This window comes from Pygocentrus nattereri, chromosome 15 (genome assembly GCF_015220715.1).
Source record: "Pygocentrus nattereri isolate fPygNat1 chromosome 15, fPygNat1.pri, whole genome shotgun sequence".
Lineage (NCBI taxonomy): Eukaryota > Metazoa > Chordata > Actinopteri > Characiformes > Serrasalmidae > Pygocentrus > Pygocentrus nattereri.
The window spans coordinates 28,093,821-28,106,647 of record NC_051225.1 but is presented as its reverse complement, the minus strand read 5'-3'; the positions used below and the strand labels follow the sequence as shown (position 1 = coordinate 28,106,647).

At 39.4% G+C, this 12,827-nt stretch overlaps 1 protein-coding gene across 20 annotated transcripts in view; it reads left to right on the top strand.

Moving 5' to 3' along the window:
• The window catches only part of LOC108444238 (CLIP-associating protein 1-B), a 96,850-nt gene that overhangs the window by 24,742 nt on the left and 59,281 nt on the right, over positions 1 to 12,827 (top strand). The window contains exon 1 of one of the 20 annotated variants that reach the window (XM_037545569.1): positions 324 to 472. The exons of the other annotated variants lie outside the window; for them this stretch is intronic. Within the exon in view, the coding sequence (XP_037401466.1) occupies positions 457 to 472 (16 nt within the window). The 5' untranslated portion in view covers positions 324 to 456. Of the gene's footprint in view, positions 1 to 323; positions 473 to 12,827 lie in introns of those variants that run through there. 20 annotated transcript variants of the gene reach the window in all.

The following is a 12,827-nucleotide window of genomic DNA, read 5'->3' as shown; positions in this document are numbered from 1 at the left end:
GAGTACACTGCACACATCAAAGACCTCGCCAGCTCGCAGACTTCACTAGAATACCAATTGTCCACAAAAGATTCCTCTGTGTGTAGGTCAACTCGAAGGATTAAGGGCAAACGAGAGACAAACACACACACAGAGAGAGAGAGAGAGAGAGAGAGAGAGAGAGTCAGGAGTGAGGGAATGGAATTGAGGTGAAATCGTTGAGTAGGCTAGAGGGAGCTGCTGCAGCCTTTTTTTTGGAGAGCTCTAGCACTTTGTGTACGCAGTCACAAGATCAGAGGGAGGGGAGGAGAGAGTGAGAGTGACAGAGAGAGAGAGTGTAGGGAGAGAGAGAGAGAGAGAGAGAGAGAGAGAAGGAGCAATACAGAGTGAAGGAGCGACACTTCCAAATTGCACAGGCTAATTACTGTGCTACAAACATACGTTAACTGTACTGCTCTACACTTCAGCACACTGGATATGACCACAGGGGAAGGTAAGGCTGCAGGAAGGAGGAACGCATTTCTTCTTCTTTTCTTATCTTTTCTGTTCAGTTCATGTTCAGCCAGTTGATTAAGATTCTATGCATGTGGCTGCGTGCTGAGTTTAACACACTGTTTCCGTAAGGCTAATTCTGGTGTCACAGGCTCTGCTCTCTCTTCTCACTCTCGTCTGATAACTGACCTTATTTCCATCTTTAATGAAGAAGGTACACATTTACAGACCCCCTGCAACACTAGCCACTTTATAACATGGTAGCTACTTTTGCAGGGTTGTCCATAGTCCCGCTTAATTGGATTTGCTGAAATAATGTATTATAATGGACTGCCTGTCACACTGTGCTATACTGTTGATACAGTTTACATCTAATTTTCACTGTCTTATACAGTCTTGTTGTGTATGTAAGGATGCACTGACATGGGAATTATTCCAGGTGCTGATGATGAACATTTATAAGCTGTAAAGGCTCGAAGTAGATGTACCTGGATTGGTATTACAGGGAAATGCATCACACCTTGGTAGAGGGTTACAAATGCAGGAAAACCGATTTTCATAGACAGCAAAAGCACCCACAGTTTTGAAAGCGAACATGCCTTTTACATGCCGACATTGATGGACATAAAACTAATCAGCGCCTACTTGACTATAATGCTTATAATGGCTGTGTCAGATCACAAAAGCAACACGCTGACTGTAAAAACGCTCAAGTTAAGGAAAATATATGGCAATTGTGTGCAAAGGTTTGGACACTGTGAGCAAATTGCAGGTTTTGTATAGCCTCAAACACCTTCTTCTTTCTGTCTTTCTTTCTTTCTTTCTTTCTTTCTTTCTTTCTTTCTTTCTGTCCTTTCTTGCTTTCTTGTTTTCTTTCTTTTTCCTGCTTTGTACCTTTTTGCAGTTTATATGAGTTTAACATATACACTCATAACTTAGAAAATGTGCCAGAACGTTTCCACTCATTCCATACATTACATTACATTTTATTTTTCCCCTAATATGTTAAAGTTTTTAAATAAGCAGTAATTGTGCAGTCTTGTTCTAAATAAAAAAAATTCTTAAGTCTTATTTTGACTTTAGTCTTTTTGACAAAAATAATCGCGGCTGTGTTTGTTAGGTTTTGTGGAGCTGCAAGTTGAACCTGCTTTGTTAGACAGACCTCAGATCCACTACTTCTTTTTGTCCAACTATAAACAAAACAAATGCCATAATGTTAACACCACAAAAAACTAAACATACCTTAATCTTTAACAGCTTCTCTTTTACTTTTCAGTTTTTTGGCTCTGGGTGCGTACACCAGTTGCTTTTTACCCCTCACTCATGCATCTTGGACAACATAGCTGTAACTGTAATAAATCAGAAGTTGTTAGAGGGCCTCCTTTTGGTCACAGGACTCTGAATAGCTGTTTATGTCATCTATGAGAAAGAGACAGCACTGTTTGAATAATACAGTAAATATCTCATTAAATATTAGTTTAAAAGATCAGTCAAATGGAAACATTTGTCTGATGCTGATACATATTTGTAAGCAAATATCTGCCAATACCAATATCATCACGCATCTCCGGTTATATGTGTTGATGTTCTTTAAGCCTAGTGTTGCCCTGATTTGTAGGCCACTTATTGTGTTATATTTCTGTATTGTACTGTGCTGCCTTGTTTAATTGCACTGTATTTATTTGTCATGGTCACCTGATATTGACACATCTTCCCAGTGGATTCATGCTGAATGCATTCTGAATATCTAAATAAGATGTGTAAAATAATCTCATCATTGTGCTAATGTGAACTTCAGTAGATTGTTTTGTTTTTTGTTGGTGGTTCAAGCTTAATGTTATGAATTCCTCTTGAAACAGAATCCGATGCTTCTTCTCGCTGGTTCTCACATTTCGTTACCAGGGATTAAGTATTCATGATGACCTTAATATTTCAGAGTGTGCTGCCTGTGCAATATGAGCTAGACTATGGAAAAATGATGTTATTTTGGCATTAACCCGGGCTTATTATTGAGTTATTAATGTAACAGTCTAGGAATTACTCAGTAATTACTATGAAACATAGATGTACGATACTGTGCAGAAGTCAGAGACCCCCCCCCCCCACTTCAATTGTTTCATTTCAGTCAAAGCGGCTGAAAGGAACTTTCAGGATATATTTCTGAGGACATTAGATATAAGATAATCCACTTGCCTGAGGAAGGGGAGATTCAAAGGACAATAAGTGAAAAAACATCAAGCTCCACTCTTCAAATCTGAAAAAATGCACACATTGCACTTCTGTCCATTTTCTGTCCAACATTTGCCCTACAACACAGAAACTGGACATCTGAGAGGTTTTATAGACTGATGTGTCTGAATTTTAGGATTACTTGGATTGTGAGAAGCAAACAATGCAGCCAACTCCTGAGACTGAGGTGTGGAAAAATGTTCCTGCAGATTTCTTTGAAAAACTGAAAGCAAGTCTACTGAAAAGTTTTTTCCTGGTTGCTGAAAAGTGAACTTAATGACTCTTGCGATTGGAATGAAGGGTGTTCTCTGACTTTTGCACAGTACTGTATGTTATTTAGTTAAGGCATGAAGTTTAGTTCTTTAAACTTTAAGGGGTAACACTTTAGTGGAGGGGTTAAATTATTTTGAATCAATATTTTTAATATTATAAAAATAATAATATTATGCAAAATATTGCATAATAATAGTTGATGGAAGAAAAAAAAGAATAAATGTGCTGTGAAAGGCTGAAAGTTTGCTGACAGGCAAACACAGTGTGGTTTCTGAGAGCGGAACAGGGAAACGAGGGAGTGTCGGCCCAAAACAAAGATTTACCCCTGAGTGCCCCTCTAAGGTCAGAATGTTCAGGACGGAAATCAGCTGAGTGTTTCTTTTGTCTTCTGTCCTGCACTGTCAATTAACAGGCCCTGTGTGCTGGGTGAATAGAGCGCTGACCATGTGACCAAACCATAGTCCAGAACTGATTGATGGGTAGAGGGGCAACTTTCAGCACTACATCACTCTACCCTATACCCTATACTATACCCTGCAACAGGAAAAAGCAAAAAGGAAAGAAAGAAAGACGGTATACCCAGTCTTTCTTTCTTTCTTTCTTTCTTTCTTTCTTTCTTTCTTTCTTTCTTTCTTTCTTTCTTTCTTTCTTTCTTTCCCTTCTTCCTCTCTCCCTTCTCTCTGTTTTTTCTCTCTCACCTTGCCCTCTCACTACTCTATTTCTTGTTGTCTCTCTCTCTCTCTTCTTTTTCCCTTTCTCTCTTTCTATCTCCTGTACATCTTTCTCTCTGCCTCGCTCTTTCTATCCCTCTGTCATTTAATCTTCCCCTCGGCAGTAGAGTTAGGTGATTTCTGCTCTGTTGGGGGCGTGGCTCTGTGGGTCTGTTTTGATTCCTAGCCTTGTGATTGGTTGCCTGGCAGTGAAGAGCTGAAGCGATTACTGTGTTGATTGTTGTGTTTCCAGCATCTTGGCATGCCTGTGTGTGAGAGAGCGAGAAAGAGAGCGAGAGAGTGAGAGAATGTGTGGGACCTGCTGGCTCTGTGTTGCTCTTTTTTTGTGCTGAGCCCACATTCGGCAGCTTTGCTCTCCAAAATAAACCCTTTTGGTGCAGCGCTCCCTTCTTTTAGGACGGCTGTTTTCTTCTCCCTGCTCCCCTCATCATTTTCTTATTTCATAAGCTATAATGCTGGATATCATCTGAGAGGAAAGCACATGCCTGGGATGATGTGTTTCGGATTTCAGAGGATGAAGAATGTGTATAAGACCTTAATGTTTACCAGCATTCTGATTAGATACTATGATCCCCTGGGTCCCGTTGACGACCTGCTCTGTTACAAGCTCTGTTATAGAGTCAGCGCTGACTCAGTTAACAGTGTCAGTATTGGACAGATACCAGCAGAAAATACTGAGTTGGATATTGGATGAAGAAAGAACAGCAAATGTAGAGGGAAATATTACAGGCTTGCTTGTAGTACGGCATAAAATTGAAGTATAGTAGGTTATGTAATAGCAGAAGTGACAGGTAACCTTAACATACATATCCAAATACTTACTATACTAAAATTAAGAGAGATGCTCTGTGGTTTCAGGCTCATATTAGTATGGCCTATAATTTCTTATTGATTGATGATATTAAATTTGGTTTATATCCATTTGGCTAATCCAGGTAGATGAAGTCCCAGTTTCTATATTTTATAAATGTTTATGTAACGGTGTTGGCAGATGTTTAAGTGAAAAATATCTAACATCAGCATCAACCCACAATTCCCAAATTGTGCATCGCTAATTTTTTAGGTACTCCACATCTCACAAAATTAAGCTTGTTCTTGTTTTTTTTTTTTTGTTGAAAATAATGAACTGTATAAAAAAGTCATGCCTTTTTTAAATGAGATGCTCACCATGTTTTATGATAAAATGAAGCAGGGCTACTTTGGGGGCTGATCAACATGTTTGTTTGACAAGTAGGAAAACATGAGGCTGCGATTTGAGAAAATGTGAAAGACAAAGATGACAAACATTTTGGAACTGAAATATACAACAACATATATTTGTGTTGAGTGTTTTACAGCTTTGGTTGTTTGGACCTTGCCGAACTAGCATCGTATCCATGTTGGATAGTGTCATGTATGGAATGTCCAGAGAGGCTAGATATAAGTGTGAGCAGACTTTAATAAAAACAAACTAGCAAAGCACAAATGAAATTAACTATAAGGCTTAAATAAAGAAACACAAAGCAGAAACAAAAGGGAATGAACCACTACATCAAAGTGACAAGTAGACCAGACAAACACTGACTGAAATAAAGGGCTAGATAAAGGTTACAACAAATGGGGAACACCTGGGAGAAGGAGGAGACAGACTACAGACAGGTGAAGATACTAATGGGGAAGGCAGGGAAAGGGCAGAGCACAAGAACCAAATCAAAAACACAAGCGCATGGCAGAAAGCACAACAGTAACAGATAGTGACAAAAGAGAAGGCTTCCTCAGGTGATTGATCAAGATGTGGATGACACATGAGGCTGTTTCAAAGGTTGATGTTTTTTTTTGACCAGAGATTAGTCCAAATATTTCAATAAAAGTTTTAAAACTCGGGTAGAGACATTGATATTTTGGTGAATAAATTAGCATTTTTCTAATGTTTGACCTGTATATGGTAGATCCCTGAGATTATGTTTTGGTCTGACTTTGTTTAGTCCAGAAAAGGCATAGAAAGATTACTACAGCCACCTGAAGGCTACCACACACTGAATAGGAAGTGCTGTACTGCCAGAGGATCTTTGAGTAACAGAGAGTGCAATGCACAGCTAGAGCACATAGGAAGTGTACGGAAAAGTAAAAATCAAACTTTCAGCATCATTTAATGAATTTATCATGTTTAGTATCAGCTAAAGTTTCACAAACTCGCTGTTCTGAAGCTGCAAAGTATGAGGTGAAATACAATGTGATTAGGCTTCTGAAGTTAGCAGATGTGAAAACAGACACCTAGCATTTGACTGCTTAACTTAAATACCTTAGATTTACATTTTTCTCTGTGTAAATGTCAGGCCATGTCTCCTACTATGGATTTTTTTTTTTAGTTTAATACAGTTGAGTTTAATACAGTACAATATTAGTAAGATGCTGAGTGTCTCTGGTGCCTAATGCACCCAGTGTATGGTATCCATAAAGGGTAATTCCAACAATTAAAGGGTTTCAGATGTAAACAAACTCGTTCTGAGTGGTTTGATGAGACGTGCGCCATTCTAGAGAAACTTACCAAGTCATAATTATTCACAGTGAAAGTGATAGGAACCAGATGTCAAAGGAATTCAAGCCTTTTCAAAGCTCCCTTTCAAGTAATTATTACATGAAATGGTTATGAATATGCTGCCTGATATCTGATACATAGTTTTGTGATAGTTTTGCTTTATATGCAGGCTAGAGGAGTGCTTTGCTCCACAGAGGACAATGGAAAAAAATGCACTTGACAGAATTTAAAAGGGGTGTCATCTGACTCCATGAGTCAGGTTTTTAGCTGTATATTTCTTCCTGTAGAGTAGTAGAATGTTTGAACAGTTTCAGATGAATACTTTTAGATTGCCATCATAGGTGCTTCAATGAAAAAAACAAAATTAAGGATGTAAAGAATGAAATTTCAGATCAGTATCAGTATCAACCAACACTCAACTTTCAGATTGATATCAGAACAGAAGATGTGGTTTCGTGTTGTTTCTGCCCAGTGTCCTTCATTACTGCATTGCTGATTACTGTGTGGGTTGATTTGTGTGCTCTTTCATTTTAGCCAGCAAACAGCAGGGTATACGCTTGTGTATAATGATGTCAACAAGTTGTTTGTGAGTCATGGTTGAGTTGCACTTCCCTGTTCCGAGCAGCCCTGTGGGGTTAGGTGATGTGTATTAGCCCAGCAGGGTTTACAGTCTCATCAGATTGTCGATTTCTTCAATTGTCCTGTTTTGAAAGGACCGGGAGACGGTCAGTTTTCAGTACTGCTGAATGGCCGGGTGTCGATTGCTAACGTTCTGGACGGTGTACTGGTTTTTCCTGGTGCAGGGCTGAACAGGAGTATTGTGTGGTTCCATTTCACTTTCTGTTTGAGTGCAGCCTGGAGTCCCCGCACCAAGGGTTGCCATGGTGACGAAGGGGGGAAATACCGCAGTGGCTGCCCCATATAGTGCTGCTTGGTCTGATGTTTCTGTGCCTTTAATAGTGCGGTTACACCGAAGAGGAAGAATAAAAAGAAGTTTGTTTGCTGACTTTTAACTTTTCTAAGTACAGTTGGTTATTAATGTATGTGGTAATCGACTGTATGCAGTTCACTGAGTTTAGGTTGAAAAACACTGGAATATTCTCTTTGATGGTGTCATTGTGCATATTCATTTTTGATGTCTCTTAGTGGATGTGGACTGTCGCCAGCTGGGTCAGAGTGGTGACTGGCAAGCAGAGTAGGGCCTGTAGCTTGATCACCATCCACAGTCTCTGAGAGTCCGTTGGTGGACGCTGGGTTTGAAAGCACAGTGCCGGATGGACACTGAGCTCTGTTATTGCACAGCCATTGAGGTATCCCACACTGTGATCTGAGCTGGATGGTGCAAGAGACATTCGGCTTCATTGCATGTATCATGTGGCATGCTCCGTGGGACGTTAAGCAACTTTGGCATCTGAAACGCAACAGAAATAGAGCAAGAAAATGTGATCAAAATTCCAGCCTCAGATACACAGAGCAGCTACAGGCTGCCTACTGTCAACATTTACACCTTTCATATGAGACGGACTGAAGTGATGCAGTCAATATTTGTATATTAACCCTTGAAGAACTGGTGTACAGCACTAAAATCATTGTTCTGTTGTTAGAATCTCAAGCTTATAACAATAGATGAACACTTTTTGGTGCTATATAGAACCATTTTTAAAAAGGTTCTATATAGAACCACGCACTTAAAAATGAAGGTTCTTCGAGGGTTCTTTTGTAAAAAAAATCCACTCAAAGAACCTTTTGCATGATTAAGGGTTTTTTGAATGGTGAAATGGTTCTTGGGATTGATTACTGTATATGACTGTGTTGTAGATGGTTCTATATACTGTTACGACATGTGGCTTGTAACAATAGAAGAACCCTTTTTGGAGCCATAATGAGCCCTTTTCAGAAAGGTTCTATGTAGAACCATATACAGCACATTGTTCACCAAGCTGAAGAACCATTTCATTTACATTTACGGCATTTTGCTGACGCTCTTATCCAGAGCGACTTACAATTTGATCATTTTACACAGGTAGGCCAAGGCGGTGTTAGGAGTCTTGCCCAAGGACCCTTATTGGTATAGCGTAGGGTGCTTGCCCTGGTCAGGGATTGAACCCCAGTCTACAGCGTAGAAGGCAGAGGTGTTAACCACTACACTAGCCAACCACATGATGCAAAGAACATTTTAATCATGCAGAGGGTTCTTTGAGTGTTCTTGGTTCTATATAGAACCATTTGCTTTACTAAAGAACCCTTGGTGGACAATCTTTTTTAAAGTGTCTTTATGCAACACATTCTCTGTCAAACTGACCACTGACCACTAATATGTACACTTTCTTTTTATGTTAAAGTGACACTCTGGCCAAAATGAAAATCATAACCATTGCTATTGTAGACATGCATACATGCCTTTATGTTTCCCACAGATTTGAAATGTGCTTCGGTGCTGAGGCAGGGAGAGGGGTAGGAGGATCCTCAGGTTTCAGTCACGTGATTTTTCTGTGGGCACCGTATTTGGGACTGAGTTTCTGGCTTCGCTGCCCAGCACGAACGTAACTAGAGGTGAAAGACGGCTAAAATTACTCACCTTACTTTGGAATAGAAAAATCATTACCTCAACAAAGTCGATAAAATAGACTGTGATCCTTATACAGTTTCCCCTCTGAACTGCTGGTCCCACTTGAACTGGAAGAAGAGCTACCAAATGTGTTTTCGTGACATTTATTACACAACCCCTCTCCCTATTCTAGAGAGTCTCTCAAAGCATTTAAAAGCACAGAAGCCGACTGGCTCTTCACATCAGGGTTGGTAAAGGATCCCATGGTGCTGCATAAAGAGGAGAAAGAACTATGTCATCATAGGAGGGTAACGACATCAGCTAATTAACACAGATGTGAACAATGCTAGCCTTTGGATATCTTGTGCTAATGTAAACAGCTGAGAGATAAACAGTCGTCCCCCTAACTGAGCTGCAAACAGCTGGTATAACTTTTCTTTCTTGAGATTTCAGTGATGTTTGAATGGACAAACATAAATGTTAAATATAAGACTGAGTGTCGTGGGTCGGAAAACTATGTCATATTTTGACAGACGTGATTTTTTAAGTTTGCTGGTGCAGTTACTGCAGAGTTCAGCTCCAGTTCTGCAACCCATGCACTGCATAACTGCAGTTTCCCTGGTTAAAATACCTGATATTATTAGCTAATTAATCCCTTCTTGAGCTGAGCAAAGTGGTAACAGCAGAGAGAAACACTAAATTATACAGTGCAGGGGGTCACCAAGCCTGGAGTGTGGAAACACTGAATTAGTGGTCTGTGTGGTCTGTGGGGTCCCTCGTCTCTCGGCTTCTGTCACGTCTTGCAGGTCGATCATTCAAAAAGCACAGCAGTTTGGAGGCATTGCACAGCAAAGTCACTCCCTCACTTGGTCCTCGTGATGACTATACAGTGTGATGTCACGCAAAACGTGAGAATAAATTAAGAACAAAATTCATCATAGCAGTAATTTCTAGGCCTGTCACAATTGTAACATAATTGTCGAATTTCAATTATTTAAGGTGATCCTGATCATTTAAGCTGACTGCACTCATTTTCCACTGCTGTTACATTTCATAGTCATATGCTGCAGCAGACAAAAAGTGGACTGGAAGCATTGGGTTGAGGCCAATTAATGTAAATGAAAATAAAAGAAAGCAGTAAATGCATTCATTGGAAGTCAACATGACAAATGACCTTTTAGGCCAGAATCCTTCTGTAATAAGTGCTGGGTGCTTTATGCGCTTTCACTGCTGCTGTACTGGGTGCTTTATGAATGACTCCAAGAGCTCAGGAATGTTATTTACAGTAGGGAAGCGTCCGTGGTGTCTGAGCGTTTAGCCATTAGGGAGCTGACCTGAGAGGCCTAATAAGGAGGTGGATGGAGCATCTTTCAAACTCAGCAGAGCCCAGAGCGCAGAGACGCTGTACCTGAAACAAAGGCCGTTAGAGGGGTGTGCTGGAGCGGATCAGAGAAATCAGGCCACATTTTTAGCGATATAGGTAAGGGACGCGTCCCGGCCTAGTTAGAACCTGTTTTTACGAGCACTGACCTTCATGTGAGGCTGTGAGGAGTAAAAATTTAAGTAGGTCGTTTATTTTGTTTTCATTTTTCTTCTGAACAAAGAGCAAAAAGTCAAATTTATACAGCTTTCTTACTTACATATCTTGTGTCTGATGTTTGCTTCTTTAGTCTTTTAGCCAACAAGCAATGATAGCTCATTAACATTCATGCCACAAACTATTTTGAGTTGTTCAGTTATTTCAAATAGACTTCTAGACTTCCTTCTGTGGTTTCTGACCCAGTATGTCACGCTGTTATCTATAGAAATAGACAAGTGTAGGCATAGTTCATCTATTCAACTATTCCTTTAAAGGGTCCATATAGTGGAAAATGAAAGTTTACTCTCATTGTTTGAATAAATGAGTCTGATGTAGTGTTTAAACATTGCTAAAGTTTAAAGCATACTGCTCAATCCTCTGTATGTACAGTCTCTGAGGAAACTAAGCTGCAAAAACAACCTGTTTTGGATTTATTATTTTTGTGATGTCATAAGTATTGGCACACTTACATAAATTCACCTAGTAAGCCTACAGTTGTTTAGCCCCACCCATACATACTGAATTTCTTAGGAGTGTTTCGGCCTGGGCTGCTTTTTGAATGAGACACAATGCAGGGCAGCGACTCAGAACAGAACTCATTTAAATATATCAGTCTTAAAGGCACAGTAACAAAATAATAGATATAAAGAGAGGTAAAAAATGGCCATGTAGAAATTAATTATGGCTGTTTTTGTTTTGTAAAAACATCATAACTGGACCTCAGGGAGAAAAGATGTAATGGAAGAAAAAGTGTAGGATATGGGCCCTTTAATCTGCCACATTTTATGAAGCTCATTCCTCACTCCAGCTGTTGTGTTAGGTGTTTTGTAAAGACTGAAGGCTGGGAGGGAATGTTCAGCTTGGACTAGTTTTAAATGTAACTGAAAAATAAGAGAACGGTTTTAAGTAACAGGAGTGGCACATGAACGTCCTGCAGCTCTGAGCTTTTGTTGCTCTGATTGAAGTTAAGCTGATCCGAGACTTAAACGTCCTACTGCATTCCAGCCCTTTTTTCTGTCTCTCTCTTAACAAGGATTAGTGGATTTCTCTTGAGGTGAAATGTGAGATTTTGCATCACACAGTTCAGTTTCAGTGGGTGATGTTTTATGCTGCATCTCATAGCATCAACTGTACCACCCTCCATGTATTGTTGTCAGGACAAAACCACATCCTGTATTTCCAAAACGATAACTTTACCGGAGAAGGAACAACACACTTTACATTTAATGTAAGTCAATGGAACCAGACGTTTTCATTTTGGGCTGTTTCTTTTGGTCCATATATATATATATATATATATACTGTGTGCCTCACCTGGTAGACCACCAGATCTGAAAAAATCCCTGTCCATTCCTTCTACTAGTGCTATGGTACTGAAATTGAAATATGTATAGCTGTCAAGAAGCCCTCACTGAGATAATAAGATAATAGGACATTTGTGAAACAAACAAAGACACTGCTGTTAGTGGTAATAATTGGTTTATATACTGGGATTAGCTACAATAAGGTGTTTCTAAGTATTAGCTACAGTAATGTGGTAATTATTGGTTTATAATGTTAGTATTAGCTGCATTGAGGTGTAATTAATGGTTTATAATATTAGTATTAGCTATAGTGAGGTGGTAATTACTAGTTTATAATCTTAGGATTAGCTACAGTGAGGTGGTAATTATTGGTTTATAATATTAGGATTAGCTACAGTGAGGTGGTAATTATTGGTTTATAATCTTAGGATTAGCTACAGTTTTATGTACAGTTAGTTACAGTTGATTATCAGTTATTGTATCAGCAGAAATTCCATATTAGTGCATCTCTAGTGAATTTGATTTTCTTTTTTCAGACTGTTTCTTTTAAAGTCTGTTGAATATGTTGATTGCTGGTTTTCTTCATTTGAAAAGGAATCTGTTGACTGTTTTTTAACTAATTTTATAAATTATGGAGCTGGCAATCAGCTGTCAGGGAGAGTTAGTGAGCAGAGTGGCTGTGTGTGTGTGCTTTAGCCAGGTGGGGACAGGAGGCCATGGGACTGACCTGAGAAAAATGACTGGAAAAGTCTGTAGGAGATTCGGATGTGTGAGAAATGGGTTCACATTCATCCTCTTATTTAATGCATATAAATGCCTGTTATGTAAGTTCTTCCTGCTAAAAAGACCAGTCTGTGCCATCACATGGAGCTTCCTGGCTTAAACCCAAGAGGACCCATGGCTTTACAGTGTGGTCAGGGATTAATAATAGGCTGATTATGGAATTGAGGCAGAAAATTAAACAGGCTTACATATATATATATATTTAATTTTTATGAGCAGATGTTTTCCAACAGAATTCTAAGACTTTCTTTAATCGTTTATTCTGTTGCACGTCTGAAATTCTTACTTGGGGCTAAACGCAACACCCACTCAATGGACCAGAGCTCCTACAGTTAGAGAAGACTGTCACCCTATGGACAACTATGGTACTGCGTTTATAATATCAACTACA